This window comes from Poecilia mexicana, unplaced genomic scaffold (assembly GCF_051168715.1).
Source record: "Poecilia mexicana isolate PSO_F unplaced genomic scaffold, ASM5116871v1 scaffold_12, whole genome shotgun sequence".
In the NCBI taxonomy this organism is placed as follows: domain Eukaryota; kingdom Metazoa; phylum Chordata; class Actinopteri; order Cyprinodontiformes; family Poeciliidae; genus Poecilia; species Poecilia mexicana.
The window spans coordinates 13,110,823-13,126,931 of NW_028263381.1; the positions used below are offsets into that span (position 1 = coordinate 13,110,823).

The 16,109-nt window shown below is 40.1% G+C and overlaps 1 protein-coding gene across 3 annotated transcripts in view; it reads right to left on the reverse strand.

Annotated features, from left to right (window-relative positions):
* Positions 1–387: 387 nt before the first annotated feature.
* Positions 388–16,109, reverse strand: part of uhrf2 (ubiquitin like with PHD and ring finger domains 2) — a 34,444-nt gene continuing 18,722 nt past the window's right edge. For all 3 annotated transcript variants that reach the window (XM_014996584.2, XM_088010936.1, XM_088010937.1), the window contains exons 4-16: positions 11,827–12,045; positions 11,607–11,716; positions 10,869–11,055; positions 9,097–9,220; positions 7,654–7,761; positions 7,458–7,562; positions 7,248–7,354; positions 6,999–7,161; positions 6,731–6,868; positions 6,180–6,447; positions 5,803–5,954; positions 4,725–4,823; positions 388–4,615 (exon numbers count right to left, since the gene is read on the reverse strand). In XM_014996584.2, the coding sequence (XP_014852070.2) occupies positions 4,469–4,615; positions 4,725–4,823; positions 5,803–5,954; positions 6,180–6,447; positions 6,731–6,868; positions 6,999–7,161; positions 7,248–7,354; positions 7,458–7,562; positions 7,654–7,761; positions 9,097–9,220; positions 10,869–11,055; positions 11,607–11,716; positions 11,827–12,045 (1,927 nt within the window). In that variant the 3' untranslated portion in view covers positions 388–4,468. The remainder of the gene's footprint in view (positions 4,616–4,724; positions 4,824–5,802; positions 5,955–6,179; positions 6,448–6,730; positions 6,869–6,998; positions 7,162–7,247; positions 7,355–7,457; positions 7,563–7,653; positions 7,762–9,096; positions 9,221–10,868; positions 11,056–11,606; positions 11,717–11,826; positions 12,046–16,109) is intronic.

The following is a 16,109-nucleotide window of genomic DNA, read 5'->3' on the forward strand; positions in this document are numbered from 1 at the left end:
ATTCACCAAAAATTGTGAATATACTCACTTACTGTAAATTTTAGTGTAACATCTCGCTATTATTTGAACTTAATTTTTTTTAATCCTTAAAGCACAAATCTGTACCATCTCCGTATTTCATTCACATGTGATATAAATGATTTAGGCTCCCAAACATTGGCCCCTGGGGGACTCCATAAGTAATGGCTTCTTGACTATAATTTTGCAATTATACCAAGACTTTTTTTTTTTGACAACTGCTTCCTCTTATTGGTCCATCTGGTGATTCCTATAAATCAATACTTTGTGTTTAGGTTTCAGTTAGCAAACTTTTATTTTTACTATTTATTGTCCCTCCAAAGCTTGAGAATTCTTAAATTTTATCAACAACAAAAAAAAAACAAGACATTTTCTGGAATCCAAATATTTAATTGGTACATATCAAGTATTATGACATGTATAAAATTTCAGATCACAATATGAAGCAATGAAACTTTTCAGATTGGCATGTGCTGCAAATATTTGAGGCTGCCAACAAAACTGATTAAAACAGAACATAAGCAACTAAAAAAAAAAAAAAAAAAGAAAATCAGAGTACGGACAGAGATAACATTAAGCATTCTAGAAAACCTAAATGTGATTGCTCAAACTTTTTTTTTTAGTAGAGTGCAATAAAAAAAAAAAAACAAAAAAAAAAACAGCACTGAAGCCAAGCGTCCACAAGACGTCTAGAAGTTAGTACTATAAGTTCACGGAGAGCAGAAAAGGGGCAAAGGTCACAGCAGAGAGAGAAAGGAGGACTGTTAGCTAGCCAGTCAATGCAGGAAAAAAAATAATCTCAAGATAATGCACATCACATTTAGCTTTAAAGACTGTAGTAGCATTTGTACTTGCATGTTACTCATATGAAAAAAAAAAAAAAAATCCTGAATGACTGAACAGAAACGAGGACATCACCATAAACAAACAGCCTGCTGATGAACAACCGGTCGCTGACTTGCATATGAACAGAAGTGTGTGCGTGAAAGGTTTAATGAACAAACGTCGTAAAATCAGCCTCACAAAGACTTATGCGCTGGCTATTAAACATGGGCTACATTTTCCCCAAACATTAAAAAAAAAAAAAAAAAAACAACTGATCTGGATATATTATCTGAACTGCGGCACTGCAGGTGACCTCTGTCCACGTTACGGATCGGTGCAGAAACTCTGCCTCTGCTCTCCATCGCATTTGATTTGGTTCCCATTAAACCTGCCAACCTGAGACATTTTAAAGTACCATACAAGCAGGCACAAATATCAGTTACAACAGAATAACCGTTTGCAATTAAAATTTTCTAATGTATATATATATATATATATATATATATATATATATATATATATATATATATAAAAAGACATCTAGTAATATTCGATGATTCGATACAGTGGGCAAGGATGACGACGACAGATTTTAAACATGTAAGAGTTACACGCTTTGGGTTATAAAACTTTGGAAAAGGTCTAAGTCAATGTGACTCAAAAGGATAAAAAAAAGAAAAAGAATCTTTAAGATCTTTACAATATACTGCAGGTGTATTCTTACAGCAATTAAAATGAGTTAAGAAGTAATTATTAGTTTTTAAGTGCATGTTAGTTAAGCTTAATTTCGGACAGTGTGAGCTTTGGTTATACCGATTTTTTATTTTTTTTTATTTGGAAATCTTATTTAATAGAAATACGATGCAAAGTTATTCATTTGGGCAACACATTTTTCTAGAATCTGTGTCCATAAAGCATATTTAAAAAAAAAATCGTGTTCCAGTTATAAATCATTTTTAGTCTGTACACAAACAGTACAAAAAAAAAAAAACATGTTGTGCCCCCTATTGAGTTTATCTACCAGTTAAGTATTTTAGAATACTTAAAATACATTCTTCCAAATTGAAGAAATTAAGTCATTGTAATTCTTGAGTAATATTTATATTAATCATTTTTTCTATTGCAATGTCAGCAAAAAAAAGAATGTATGATATAATGAAATAATCAGCAACAGAGAGCTTTCTGTTTTAGGTATTTTTCGAGACAGAACTCATCCAGTTTTGCGATGAATTCTTTTGGGATGTAGTGACTAAAATCAGTATATTATGTAATATTTAAGGCCACAGAAATATTGGCTCTGATTGGCTCATTTTAGATCATCGAGAAGGTTAATGACCACTTCTGTGCTGTGGTGGAGCCGCTCTTCTCTTTGGTCTGATGCACCCTGCCTGAAACCTAACACACAGCATCTGCCTGTTTTAGGTTTATTCTTTTACAATTAGGGGGGGGAAAAAATGCTTAGACATACATGCTGGACTTTTGTCGCATCATTCCCAGAGTTTAAAGTCGTTATAAATATATGTGAAAAAACAATACGGGGTGACCAGACATTTCTGCAGCTGTATAAAGCACGTAGCGTAGCTGTCGCTACACTCTGGAGAAAGCTAGATGAAAGGAGGCAAATTCATACAGGGGTAATTAAGTTGAGGAAATTAAATAGCCCACTAAGTATGTGGGGGGGGGGGGTTAACTGCTTTTGGCAGCTAGGCATCACATATTTGTTAAGCAGATAACAACTGACTGGCTAACTCTGCAGATAGCCCGACTCATTAACCACCTAAAATTGTTTCTTATACCTAAGTTAGTATTTATTTTTCTACTTTTTTGCTCAAGTCTGTTATAGATCACATTATTATCACAGTAGGAATAACTGTTGCAAACTGAAGAAATTAAGTCATATTGCACCTTTTGTTTTGCTGTAGTTAATTGGTCAGGCTATCTGCTGGGGTAGCTAGTCTGCAGTCAGCTGCGTAAGAGATGCAAACATTTTTAAAAGACCAAATGTTTCTTTCTTGCAAGACAGGCTGCGTATATGCTTTTGTTCAGCCAGCTGTGAGGCAGTGTGCTTCAGCACAGTGCGGTGCTACAAAATAGTAGACAACTAACCAAATGATTTGAAAAGTGGGGCACATCTTCATACCAGGAACAGGACCATGGCTAACACTGACAAAGCTTACAACACTAATCCATCTCTCCCTCTTGCAGGTATTAATGGTAAAGGTGTTCAACGGGTCAAACACGCACTTCTTTGTCACATATGGTCAGTAAACAGGAGGGGCGGCGGAGAGGGGGGGTCTGGACTTTGGCAGACTGCCTGAGCCGCTTGCAGTGGGTTACCCCACAAAGACAGTACAGCGAGCAGAAATGTGCTGCCTTTGTCTAACTCTCAATTCCCACAATCTGAGACGCACGATTTTCTGGCTGGAATGTGACAAAACGTATCCGAGCATCCAGCAGAAGTTTATTGCAACAAGTCGACGAAGAGCAGAGAAATATTTGCTGTGAACAATTTTGATCAAAATAGCTATGAAAACGGTCTGACTTGAAAGTGGTTACCTGGTAACATCAAGGACAAACACAGGCTGGCCTCTCAAGATGCCACTGCGAGAAGAGAAAAAAAAAAAAAAAAACACCAAGCATCAGAGCGTTGGTGTGGTAAATGAAAAGAAATACCAAAGGGTATTCTTCTGATGGCCAAGAAATCCCTGCTCCATTTAGTTTAGAGTGGAATCTCTACCACGAATCACCCCTTTACTTTTACATTTAGTAAAAGGAAAGTAGCAACAGCTCTTTATTTACGTCTTCTTCTCCCACGACCTTGGTGAAGCTTCATTTATTCCCGTTAGCTCAACAGAAAGAAATTAGACGGTTCCAAACGTGACGCAGGAAAACGCACCAGACGAGCCTGGAAACAAGCCCACAGCACGAGTCACTAATATAATGCTTCATTTTTTTAGAAAACAGTGTGTAAAACCCCTTGCTTTTAGAATCTCTCGCTCAGACTCGCCCCTTTCTGTAGCACCATAAACCGCCACCCGGCTAGTGAGAGAGAGTCCTTTCAATTGCCTCTGTGCGTTTTGTGTAGAACTGCAGACATGGTACGTAAAATGCAAGCAGGTTGGCAGGGATTTAAACGTTTGCTTTCGAGCATGAATTTGCACCCAAACAATGTACTGCGCGTCAATTAACAGAGCCAGCGGGCAACATAGAAGAAGAAGAAAGAAAAAAAACAGCAAAGGAGAAAAGACCTTGAGATGGTTGGTGGGCCTGTGGTGGGGTGAGAGGGGGCTTTTTGTGCGTTTGTTTTTGCGCCCACACGTCTTGTGGCTGGAGTAGCGAGGGGAGGCAACGTCCTCTGTCTGAATTTTTCAGGCTGGTGATGCAAATGGAGACGATCCAAGTTCAGCAGATGAGGTCAGTCTCTAACTGAGGTGGTTTGTGTGTAAAATGATTGTATACATACGATGGCTGTAAAATGCGAAAACACAATTGCCCGTGGGTAAGTACATTATGTGAGTGCGACGCGTTTCAAAGTGGAGCTTCTAGGTACGTGATGGTATACGAGGGTGCGCAGAATGGATGCTTTAAATGTGCATGTGTTCTATCCATGCGTGTGAACTGGATCTCATCGGCCCTTGCTGTAGCCGGGAAAGAACTGGTCGAGCAGAATCTGCAGCTTCTTGTTTTGGTTCATGACATAGTCTTTGCCCAGGTCGTGGCGGCAGGCGGGGCAGGTGTACACCGCTGCCCGAAACGACCGCTGCAGACAGGTCTGAGGACACAAGACGCCCGGGTGAGAACGGGGAAGTGGGGATTTTTTTATTTTTTTGCAGAAGTTAAGTACGAATAACGTCCAGTAAAAAGGTGCGCAGGGTGCATACCTTGCAGACGTTGTGCGAGCAGACGGTGGTGATGGGCTGGAAGGCCAGCTCCTGGCAGCAGACGCACATGAAGATCTGCTCCAGCTTTCGCAGGAAATTCTTTCGTGGGAATAAAATGTATTCAGGTTTACATTTCAGATATTGTTAGGAGCATCGGAGACAAGTCTTAGGAAGAAAGAATTACCAAATAACTGAGGCTTTCCCAAACCTTTGAGGTTCCCAACCCAAAAATATAACAATGACTTTCCTACTCCTTTACCTTCTCTGGCTGATGAAGAGCTTCCTATTTATCTACTAAGCACATCAAGTAAGAAGTTTTTTTTTTTTTGTCTTTTTTGGCAACAATGGTTTTTTGGCAATAAACCTTTTATAGCGGGCCTGTTTATTTTCCCTTAAATGGCGCCACTTTTGCAAAGACAATGCATTTGTGAACTGAAAAGCAGAGTTGCACCCATGCTAAACCCTCTTTGCACAATACCAGAAAGTCTATTCTGCTTCTTGATGTTGTTGGTTTGGCTGGATGATTTAAGTTTGAAGAGCAAAAAATCATTAAATAACACTTAAACAATGGTAATTTAACAAGTTATTTATTAACAAACTGAGGCCGCAGTTGTGAAAGAAAAAAGAAATGTACACAACCACATCATCCTCCTCCTGCTGGTCGGTCACTAGCCTGGTCAAACACTGCTGTGGGACGGCACCTCCCTGAGCATGCTGCCCCACATCATCATACTGCCTCCACCTAAAGCTGTTGGCATTCTGTTGCAGCGACTGTGTATTTTTCTTACAACTGTGGCGCAATTTAGAGGGAAAACAAAGAATAAAAAAACCTGCTGTGCAAATTTTCTTACTTTTTGTGCTAAGAAGTTTTTCTATTCGCATTCAATCATTCTAACCACTAAGACACTAAAGAAAGCTTATATGTCAACCTTAATCCTCATTTAACCATGTCTTTGTTTTGAAATATCACAGTAATGCTGAGCTGTGCAACACCGACTTGCTCTCGCTCAAACATGCCAGGCGATGCCAGCTCTGGCTCCTGAAACAAACAACGTTAAAATGTTTTGGTTAGTTATACCGGTCCCTCTTTGATGTGCTCCATGGCTTCATCCCAGAGCTTCTTGTTGGCGGCGTCATCCTGGATCAGCTGCTGTTGCTGCTCGGTCAGCTGGAAGGTCTCCTCTATCTTGACGCGCTTAGGCGGCGGCGGCTCGGTTTCTGGTGACGGTTCTGGTAAAAACAAGCGCAACGTTTAAGAAGCAGGAGCTAATTCTGCGAGAACAAAACACCTGATGCTGAAATAAAACAATGGAAGCGGAGTGTAATTGTAAGTATGGAGGTTCGTGGAGATATCAACGAGGCGTCTCAAAGAGGTTCCCAGCGATCGCGCTGCTCTCTCGCTCACCTGTCCACCTTTTCTGACCTGCTTTGAGCAACGTCGGTAAAAGCACCCACCAGTTTCTCCGGTTGTCTTCTGCTCTCCGTTACTTTGTGGCGCGTCCTCTTGCATCTGGGCTTCTGGAGGCTCATCCCCCTGCTCTTCCCCCTCCTCCTCTTCCTCCTCCTCCAGCCCTTCCTCCTCCTCCTCCTCTTTCGTTTTAATCTTGCGCCTCCGTGGCCTCCCCCTTCCAGGATAGTGCTTACCGCGACCGCCACGACCAGGCCTAGCACAAGCCTCCTTCTTTGTTTTGTTAGCCATGGCTGCCAAATAGCCTGGTGGGTACTGGAGGAAAAGACATTTAGTTTGTTCTCTGTTTGTTCTGTGCTGCTCATCAAACAAATTTTTGCTCTACATAAGAAGATAACCAAGTTTTCAAATGATTTCATTTATTGAGGGGGGGGGGAAACCCTATTCAAAACAACCTGATTTTATTTTTAAAAAGTAAGTTTATCTTTGAAATTTAAGCCTGGCAAAAAAAAAATAAAATATTTACTTCAAGTCTACTAACAAATCTGGAGTTGCCTGCACATTTAACCTCATGCACTGCATAAAGCAGCAGCCTCACCTGAACCGAAAGGCCCAGTTTCTTTATCCTCTCCAGTCCTTCAGGGGTCCATGGAGCCGGCTCCAGGTCGTCTCGTCTCAGCAGATACCGCCACACCAAATAGCCACACTTTCCGATCTCTGGCCAGTACTTCACCACCTGCAGACCGCCGCAATACCACACGTTGAACCCACAGGCGTGTTTGACAGCATTTGCAATTAAACCACACACACGCTTGAGCCTCAGTAGCAACGTCCCGTCGTTTTTAAGGCACGATTCCACAACGTACCTTGTAAATACCGTCGTAGCGGTTTCCTTCTTCCGGAGCGTATTTGCTGATGCGTCTACCTTTAGAGCTGCGTACCACTCTCACCGGTTTTCCAGCCCGCCAGTTTCTGGACTCGGCTCCGTCTTTGTCGTTCAGTGGCGCGTCACAGTTTAAGGCCAACGCCCTGGAAGTTAGTCAGGTTATTAAAAAAAAACCTGACAAGTTATTAAGAGTGCAATACATGTTGACAGTCATATTTTGGTGCTGTACCTATTCATGTGAGTCAGCGTTTGGTCAAAACTGTGCTCCCCGATGCGTTTGTTTCCTGAGAGGTCGCGACCCCCACTGCCAGTGTAGGTGAACTCGTCTCCCCGGTCCTGCCGCAGATGATCACACAGACACCGTCAAAGATGGAGCCAGTGAGACTTCACTGTGGTTCCCATGCCGCAGAACAAAAGCGGCGGCGGCAGTGAAACCCACCACTTCGTCCTCAAAGCCCCCGGCCAACACCAGCGAATAGGAGCCGTCGTTGCTGCGGCCGTGGATGCCGCCGACGTGCGGCCTGTGGACGCCTGCCTCGCTCACCTGAGGAACGAAGCGGACGTGAAGGGTGAAAAAAACAAAACAAACGACGACGGCTTCGGTTTTCTTATTTACAGCTTTTAAAAAGGCCAACCTGCACTCTGAATTTCCAGGTGGTTCCCACAGGAATGCCAGGAATAGGTCCGTAGTGGTTTGAGGGAACAATTGTGCATTCTTTAGTGCGCCCCACGCAGGCCATACCCTGCAATTATACCAATAAAAAGCGCTTTTCGACATAATCAAACAGTAAAACAGCGTTTTTTGGGTTTTTTTTACATTCCACCTCAAAAGTTCCCTCACAACAGGGTGATTAAGTGCGCCTCAGTGGCAACATCACATTAAGGGAAAGCTATTTATTTAAAAGTTGAAGAAAAAGTCTGAGTTTCAGAAGGTTTGCCTCCAGATTTAGCTGCTACAAATGAGTTTTAAAGTGCGACAACAATAAAATAAAAGTGGTTTATTTATTTTAAGAGTTATAGAGACGCTAAAGTTTTAAAGTCAAGTATGAACACCGTGTGACTCAGCGCACTTAAATGTACCCGAGTGCATAAGGCGAGCTGGTTTCAATTAGCAAACATTAAAAAAAAAAAAAAAAAAAAAAAAAACACACAACAAAAAAAAACACATTCTGGTAAAGAAGGGAGTTATTTTCCATTGGCTGTTCCAGGAAAATGGCTAAGTTGTGCCTAATGGTATTGTTCACATTACACCATGGAGAGGCGGCGTTTTCATGTCAGGATGGAGCCAAAAACTGAATACATAAGAAGAGTCTGGGGGGATTTCATGTAACAGATTATCTGTTTGGGAAAAAAATGACAATTTAACATTTATTTTTCTACTTCCTCAATTAAGAGTAATCCATTATTTGATAAATGTATATTTCCAACTTGGTCCTCAAGCACATTAAATCTGATAAAACGGGATGTTAACAAGTCAATTTGCTGTTTTTTTTATTATTATTTTATCTTATTCATAAATATTCAAATAATCTATAACTCTGTAATTCTAACAAACAGCAGCAACATATTTATCTAATATTCCACCAGCATTCTGAACATTCAGTTTTAAAAATATACGACCCTTTTGCAGGTGATAGTGATTTATCCTTTTTGAACACGAAAATACATTTCCAGCTCTGCTTTTGTAGAATGCATGTGAGCACAGAACGGTTACTTTGTGGGGTTTCATATTTTGGATGTTGCACAAATCATAAAACACAACAATGCAGATATTTGGTTCTGATTTAGGAGAGCGGCTCGTCTTAAGTTTGGCATCTGAACCAGATCTGCGTTCAGACCTACAGCTTCTGGAAACCTAAACTTCCGTACTCAGGTTTTCAACCCATAATTAAAAGCAAATTCCATACTTGTCCAGGTTTTCTGGAATCCTACAAAATGTGTCTGGTGGTTTGAGTCTAGAAAAAAAACTCCACAGAATAGTTGATAGTGAGGCGAATGTTCAGACCTTTCCTGAGGATTACAGAGCAGCTACCAGTCCACCTGTATCCTGCTCCCCTCTTGGCGCCCTAAGGTCTTACCTTTCCCCAGTCCCTGTGACTCTCAGTGGTAGCCGAAGGCATTTTGGCTTTCTTCTTGCTGGCTTTGAGTTTCTCACCTGCCTTAACAACTTCGCTGGTGTCATTTTTACAGGTTGGGCAGTACCTGGCAGAATAAAAGAAAATCACTTCCTGCTCCGTCTTCAATGCTTCACAGGTATGTAAAGAGTTCAAAAGGCCAACAGAGTAGCTCCTTAACCCTTTAGCAATAAATTATGTATACTGTGTGGCCTCCTTTTCTCTAATAAAGATATATATAAACTCTTAAAATGACTGAATGTTTAATGGCAATAGCATTAAATCACGGAAATCTTGAGGAAAAAAAAAACAACCTTCAATTTCAGTGAAGTATTCAGCAGGGGGAAAAAAATCTCACATTAAGGAACAAATATTTAAGAAATCTGTGTCACAATTATTGTAAACTGCAACAATTCTTTTACAATAAATGTCACTAAAGCATTGCTGTAATTCACACTTGAAATATGCATTTTCCTCAGAGTGTCTAAGAAATCCAAATTAGTCCACCACTTCTTGTTTTGCTGGAGACGTCAGCGTCTGATTACTCCGACACACTCTTCAGAAGAGGAAAGATAAGAGAGCAACCAATTAAAGCTGTGTGTGTCGATGAGATCTATGTTAGATGATAAACAGCTACTTCCCCTAAATTGCTTACATCTACATTCAGACTCATTATTAATTCAAAACAACAGGAACTGTGACGGACAAGGTTGTGCGAGGACTCAAGTTTAACTCGTCACGTGAGGTGAAGACGGTAACAGAGGTTAAAAATATGTCTCCATTCAAAACTCACTGTTCAAAGGGCAGATGCAAAGCCTTAATAAAAACTATTTACCTAATAATTTTGCATAGATTTTTAGCAGGAGGGATAATATTTGTGGCGGGCTCTGTACATACTGATGTTCTGGGGCAGACACAGAAATTCAGAAATGTATCTATGTGAGATGTAAAAAAGGTGGACTTGTTTATAGGACAGTTAATGCAAGCCTTGGTAAAAAAGAAAAAAGAAGAAATTAATAAATAAATAAATAAAATATATATATAGCAAATTCAAAATTAAGAGAGAAATAAATAAGGAAAACATATGAACAGCTAATAAAGGCGCCAATAAATATGCAGACATACATCAGTTGTTGTGGATTTGCGTCGACAAGGTCACTGCCTCATGTAAAAGAAAATTAATTAAGTATAAAACTTAAAAATGAACAGACGTAGGGAAGATACTGGGGTGATAAAACTGGAATCTTAGGAATTTCTCAAATGACAGAGCAGCTAAAATTCCTTCATCTTTTATCTATTAACTGCAAATGCTGTTTCGGTCAAACTCTTTAAAAAAATAAATAATTTTAAGCATGTTTACTTGTTTCGATTTCTATTTTGATTCTCTATTAAAGCTTTGTATCAAAGCCAGAAAAACAGAAAGAATCTGGAGCTAAAGTGGTATTTCCATAATTATTTCTATTTATGCTTTTTTTTTTTTTTTACTTTCAACAAATGGCAAAAGAGACATTCTGTTGCAATCTCAGTTATGTTTTGCAGAAATTCAATGTATGAAATTAACTGCAACCTGCAGGTGCATTACCCAATTATTTAAAATTGATTTTACCATCAACCACCTTTGAATTACAGCGTAAACACACTTCAGCCCACACCGAACTCCATTTAATCAGTCAAACGACCGAAGTGGCGCAAACTTGTAGCTAAACGTTGAGCGGCTCTCTCCGTCGCTCCCTCACCAGTCCTCGTCGTCTGGGATGGTGGCCAGCGGAGGGTTGAGGCAGTAGATGTGGAACGCCATGTTGCACTCGTCGCACAGCAGCTGCATGTGAGCGTCCTGCTTCCCGCCGCACACGCAGCAGGAGCAGAAGCGACACTCTGCGTCGGGGTCGGCCTTGCAGTGCTTGCACTCGGGTCCGCTCTTCCCTTGAGCCACAAACGAGATGAAATCACAAATGTTCACATATTTTAGCGCTAGTGATAAACACGGCGTTTGCTAAATTACTGTACAAGAGTCGAACTTTTATATGCTGTGTCACATTACAACCACAAGCCTCGATGTATTTGACACAACGCATAATTGTGAAGTGGAAGTAAAATACGTGGTTTTCTTTGTTTACACATGTAGTTCTGAAAATATCAAATGCATCCACACCCCTTTTACTCAGACGCTCACAAAAATAACTCAAAATCACTGCTTACAGATGCTCTTCATCCAATCTGACACATCCTGAGCTACTTTGAAGAAAAAAAAGAAAGAAGTAAAGTATTGACTCATGGAGGTTAAATACAAATGCATGCAGCACTTTTTATTTTTATTTTTTATAGGAAACCTTGACAAAAACATAAACTGGTTCATCCACTTCACAATTACACACCACCAATCCCAACAAGATACCTTCAAGTTTGTGGTTATACCTGACAGAACAGTGGAAAAGTTCGAAGAGCGTGAATGCTACTGAAAGACTAGTTCATACGTTTAAACTGTCCGTCTGCGCTCGAGAGGGGACGAGCTCCCGGTTTCTCCACCTGGTAGATTTCATCCAAAAACTGAACTTTACAATCTCCGATCACATCTCCGGGACCGCTGTAGAGGAAGACAAGCCAGCGGCCAAGGTAGATAAATGGAAACATGACAGAGCAAAACGCAATCCAGCTAAAATCAAAGCAATCGATCTCAGGATGCGAGACGCTCACCCCAGGAGAATATTCACGCGGAGCTCCTTATTGGTGCGAGAGGTTTGATTTATGGCCACTATCTCTGCGTCGTACCAGAAGCCTCTTTCGTCTGGGGTCTCCATGTTGTAGTTGACCATCACCTGCAGCCCCACCTGGAGCTGGTCCCACCGCAGCAGGGTCCTGGCGCGGGGCCTCACGTCTACAGAGCGCATCTCTACGACGCCGTTCTCTGGATAGCTGCGAAACAGTGGAGGGACAGTTTCATATTTTTGGAATTTTCATGAATATCGACAAAAGTGTGAGGAAAATTAAGCTGTTATAGTTAATTTCTTTGGGAACAACATGGAGCTGCAGTAATATACATTTTCATTGTTTTTATTTTAAAAAAAATAATTTAATATATGTATAAGTATTTCCCTCTATGTAATAATTTTTAACTAAATAGAGGGAAATAATAATATGTATTTTTTGGGGGGTCAAAAGCTGAAAGATTTGGGAACCCCTGGGCTCGGGAACATATTAAACCTACCATATATCAGTTCATACTTGTTGAATACCTATTAATGTACTATAATTAAAAAAAAAATTTTTAGTGGATAGGGATCCAAAATTGGCTCTAGGCCAGGTATCCACATCCTTGCAAGTCCAAACCCTGGTGATCATTGACATAATTTCTGACATAATTCAATAAATGACACATAAAGTCAATATTTTAAACAAATTAAATTAAAATGGCCTCGATGAAATACAACAATGTGTATTGTGCAGCAGCTTTATCCCTGAGCCTGCCTAAATGTAGTTGCAGCAGTAACTATTAGCAACAGCCAGCGAGAAAAGACAGTAATCACAGAGCGCCTCGTGTCGTCCTAATGGCTCAGGGCAACAAAGCACAGAACGAGGCAGAAACAAACGGACGTGAACGGCTCCTGTTCAACAGCGTAAAGCACGAAGTTAACGACAGATAAGAGATATGAACCGTCCTCTGGAGGACCATGCAAGCCCACGCTAGTCTGCAGAGTCGCATTCAAGGTCTTAAGAATGAAAGCTGTCTCTAGTAGGTGTGGATTTGAAAAAAAAAAAAAGAAGACATATATGATTATATTATATCATCAACTCAAACACATGGCACCCTACTGACTTGAATTACCCTAAATGTTGTCAAAAAGCGCTTCAGTTACATCCATCTATTATTTCTAGTAGTGTTTCTGCAAATTTCAATTAATTCAATGTATGACTTTGAGACATTTCAAAGATCATTAGGATTTAAATAAATTAAAACCTTATCATCTGAAATGTAAATCTCAGTTTTTATGTTTCGTATTTAAAAAAAAAGTAATATTAGAAAAACATAGCCCGAGTAAACATGAGAAGTAGTTTTCAAATAACGATTCACTACATATGTTTTGGTTTAATATCAGTTGCCACACAGGCCTGATTATTGTCTGAGCTGCAGAATATAAAAATCATGGACACAACATCTGCCTGCCAACATAAAGTAGGCAACAAATAATAAGAAAAAAAAAAAATAAATAAATAAAGGTAGAGCTGCAGAAATAATTATTATGAGGTTTTAAAATTAATGTAGAGCGGTCAGGTAGTGGCGTAATGCTAAAAAAGAGAAATGCATCAGGGAGAGAGAAAAGAATAGGATGTAAATATTCTTTATTGCCCCACGGGTGATTTAATTAATTCATATTTAAACTAAGGTGAAATAAATAAATACAAAAGGATATTGTATCATAGAGCAACAAATCAAGCCACAATATAAAGGATTCATGAGGAAAAAGTCGCTGACCACAGTGAGAGCCATTATCTGCCAATAGATAAAACACGAAGCAGTGAGGAACCTCCTAAATGGGCCTCATCTGGTGCTAAACTAAGCCTGGATTTTAACAAAAGAGCATTATACCAGTCAGACACGCAACGTCAAAAATTCATTCCCTCTAAGATCTTTGAGGGACAATTATATTTTTGCATTCACTTAGTAAATTAAATTACGATTTAAAAACTGCATTTCGTATTTACTCAGATTATCTGAATGGTAGCGAAAATAGATTTATGCGACAATAAAAGCAAAAACTGGAGAAACTGCTAAGATGACAATATATTTTCACACGCCTGCAGCGCACCTCTTCTGAAAAGTTAATCCTTAAAAAAAAAAGTCAATTATTACTTTTAAGACTTTTAAAGACCCAGCAGACACCATGGTCTGCTACTTTATATACACATCATCTTCTCCTTTAAATAGATAGATTTTACACATTCAGGACAGAGGAGGTCATTTTAGGTGGCAGAGTTAAAGCAACTTAAGGAAACATAGCTGAACTGTTGCTTGTTTTTTGTTATTTTTTTAAATCACATACTGTAGTAGCAGCAGCAGGAGACAAAAATAAATAAAAAAATCCAAAGGATTTCACAACGGTTCTGCCAACTGTACAGCTACATTGTGCTTTGTTCTCGCCAGCAGGATATGACTGAGCTTGAGTCACCGACTATACAACTTGAACGGCGTTTCTGGGAAAATGTCTCAGACGGCAGTAAAGGTGATGTGGCTCAAGATGACCAACAGCCAACACAATCAAACACACAGCAGTTGTGGAAGGGCCGAGTAAAACGCCCACGCGGATTCACTGCTTCTGTCAGATGGCGGTTCTGAGACATTTTGATCACACTTAGCTGGATAGAGAGCGCCGTTATGTTGTGCATTATGAGTTCACGTAAACTTTACAGACTTGGGGGTGGGGGGGAAGGAGTAGGGGGGCTGCTGTGGAGCTTATTACTTTCAGCAGAGTCAGCTTGGCTTCTTAGTGTTGCCAACTAACACCCTGCCACCCCTGCTGTTAATTCTTTGTGCAACCCTGCCTTTGCCAACAGAACTGCACTTAATCGCCTCTTACACCATTATACAGTCGGGGCATGCAGAGAGGGATCCGACCACTCCTCTGTGAACAACCTCCCCCCCCATCATTCAGAAACCTGGGTCCCGTCTTATGCTGCATTTTAGGTGTGACGTGGTCATGGAGGAAGTTTTATTTCGTGTCTGGTTAATCATTTCTGGGTTATTATTATCCAACTGAAAGGCCGAAGAATGCAACATGTTTCGTACTCTGGGAGAAGCCTCCGGATTTCTTTTATTTCCGGCGTTTCAAAAACAAAAAAAAAAAAAACGTATCGTGGTGGAGCGGCCAGTCCTCGACATGGCTGTCACAGGTTCGAGTCCCGGCCTGATGACATTTGCCGCATGTCTTCCCCCTCTCTCTCATTGCCCACTTTCCTATTTGATCACTCAAATAAAGGCCACTAAAGCCTATGAAGGCTTTAAAAAAGAAAAAGAATGATGCCGTTAAAGGTTCCCAGGCTCTTCAGAAATGAAGAAGGCCCACAGCATTACAGAGTCTCCACCATACTTAGTAATGAGCATCCAAATGTTCATTTTTGGTTTGGGTATGCCCCTCTCGCTGAAGAGACTTTTTTTCAAGCAGCTTTAAACTGACTAATGATTACCAGCGGACACCGAAGAAGAGTTTTAGAAAGAGCGTACTCCCAGAAAGTGGAGGCCGGGGAATGGGGAACGGATTTGCTTTTTTAGGGCTAAAGGATTAACATGGTTTTTAGAGAAGTGGGTTAGGTTGAATAGCAGACACACACACACACACACACACACACACACACACACACACACACACACAGACACATGAAAAAATTAAACAGGCGGAAAAAAAAGAAAAGAAAACACAGACATCCACTTTGAAGCACAATTGTACTCAGCATGAACAGAGGGACAACAGAGAGCAACACAGCAGGAGGACAAGAGCCTGAGCTTAATGCCACACAAGCTCTCACCCAGGAATAAGCTATAAATACCAAATTAATTCATACCCAAAACTGTTATATCTATACGTCTTGTATTTATGTTAATCAAAATTGAAAGCATTTTTTTTTCTTATTCAATGAGTTTAATTCAAATTTAAAAAATACTTTATTGATCCCAAAGGGGAAATTAAAGTGAGTGGAGTTGAATCAAAAGAATCAATAGCCACCAAACTAAAAATTATTCTGATCTATTTTAAGGATTTAACAGGCAAAAACATGACATAGCATAAATTAAACGCATAAAGTTTAGCAATGTCACAAGGAGACATTCTGAGGAAAAATTGAGAACGAGCATTCAGTGTCATTAGCTGATTAAAACTTTATCAAATTTAAATGCAAAGTTTTCTTTTACTGGACATATTTCCAAAGGAGAGATTTGGATGGAGAGAGAGAGAGAGGGACAGAGAGAGAGAGAGAGAGAGAGACAG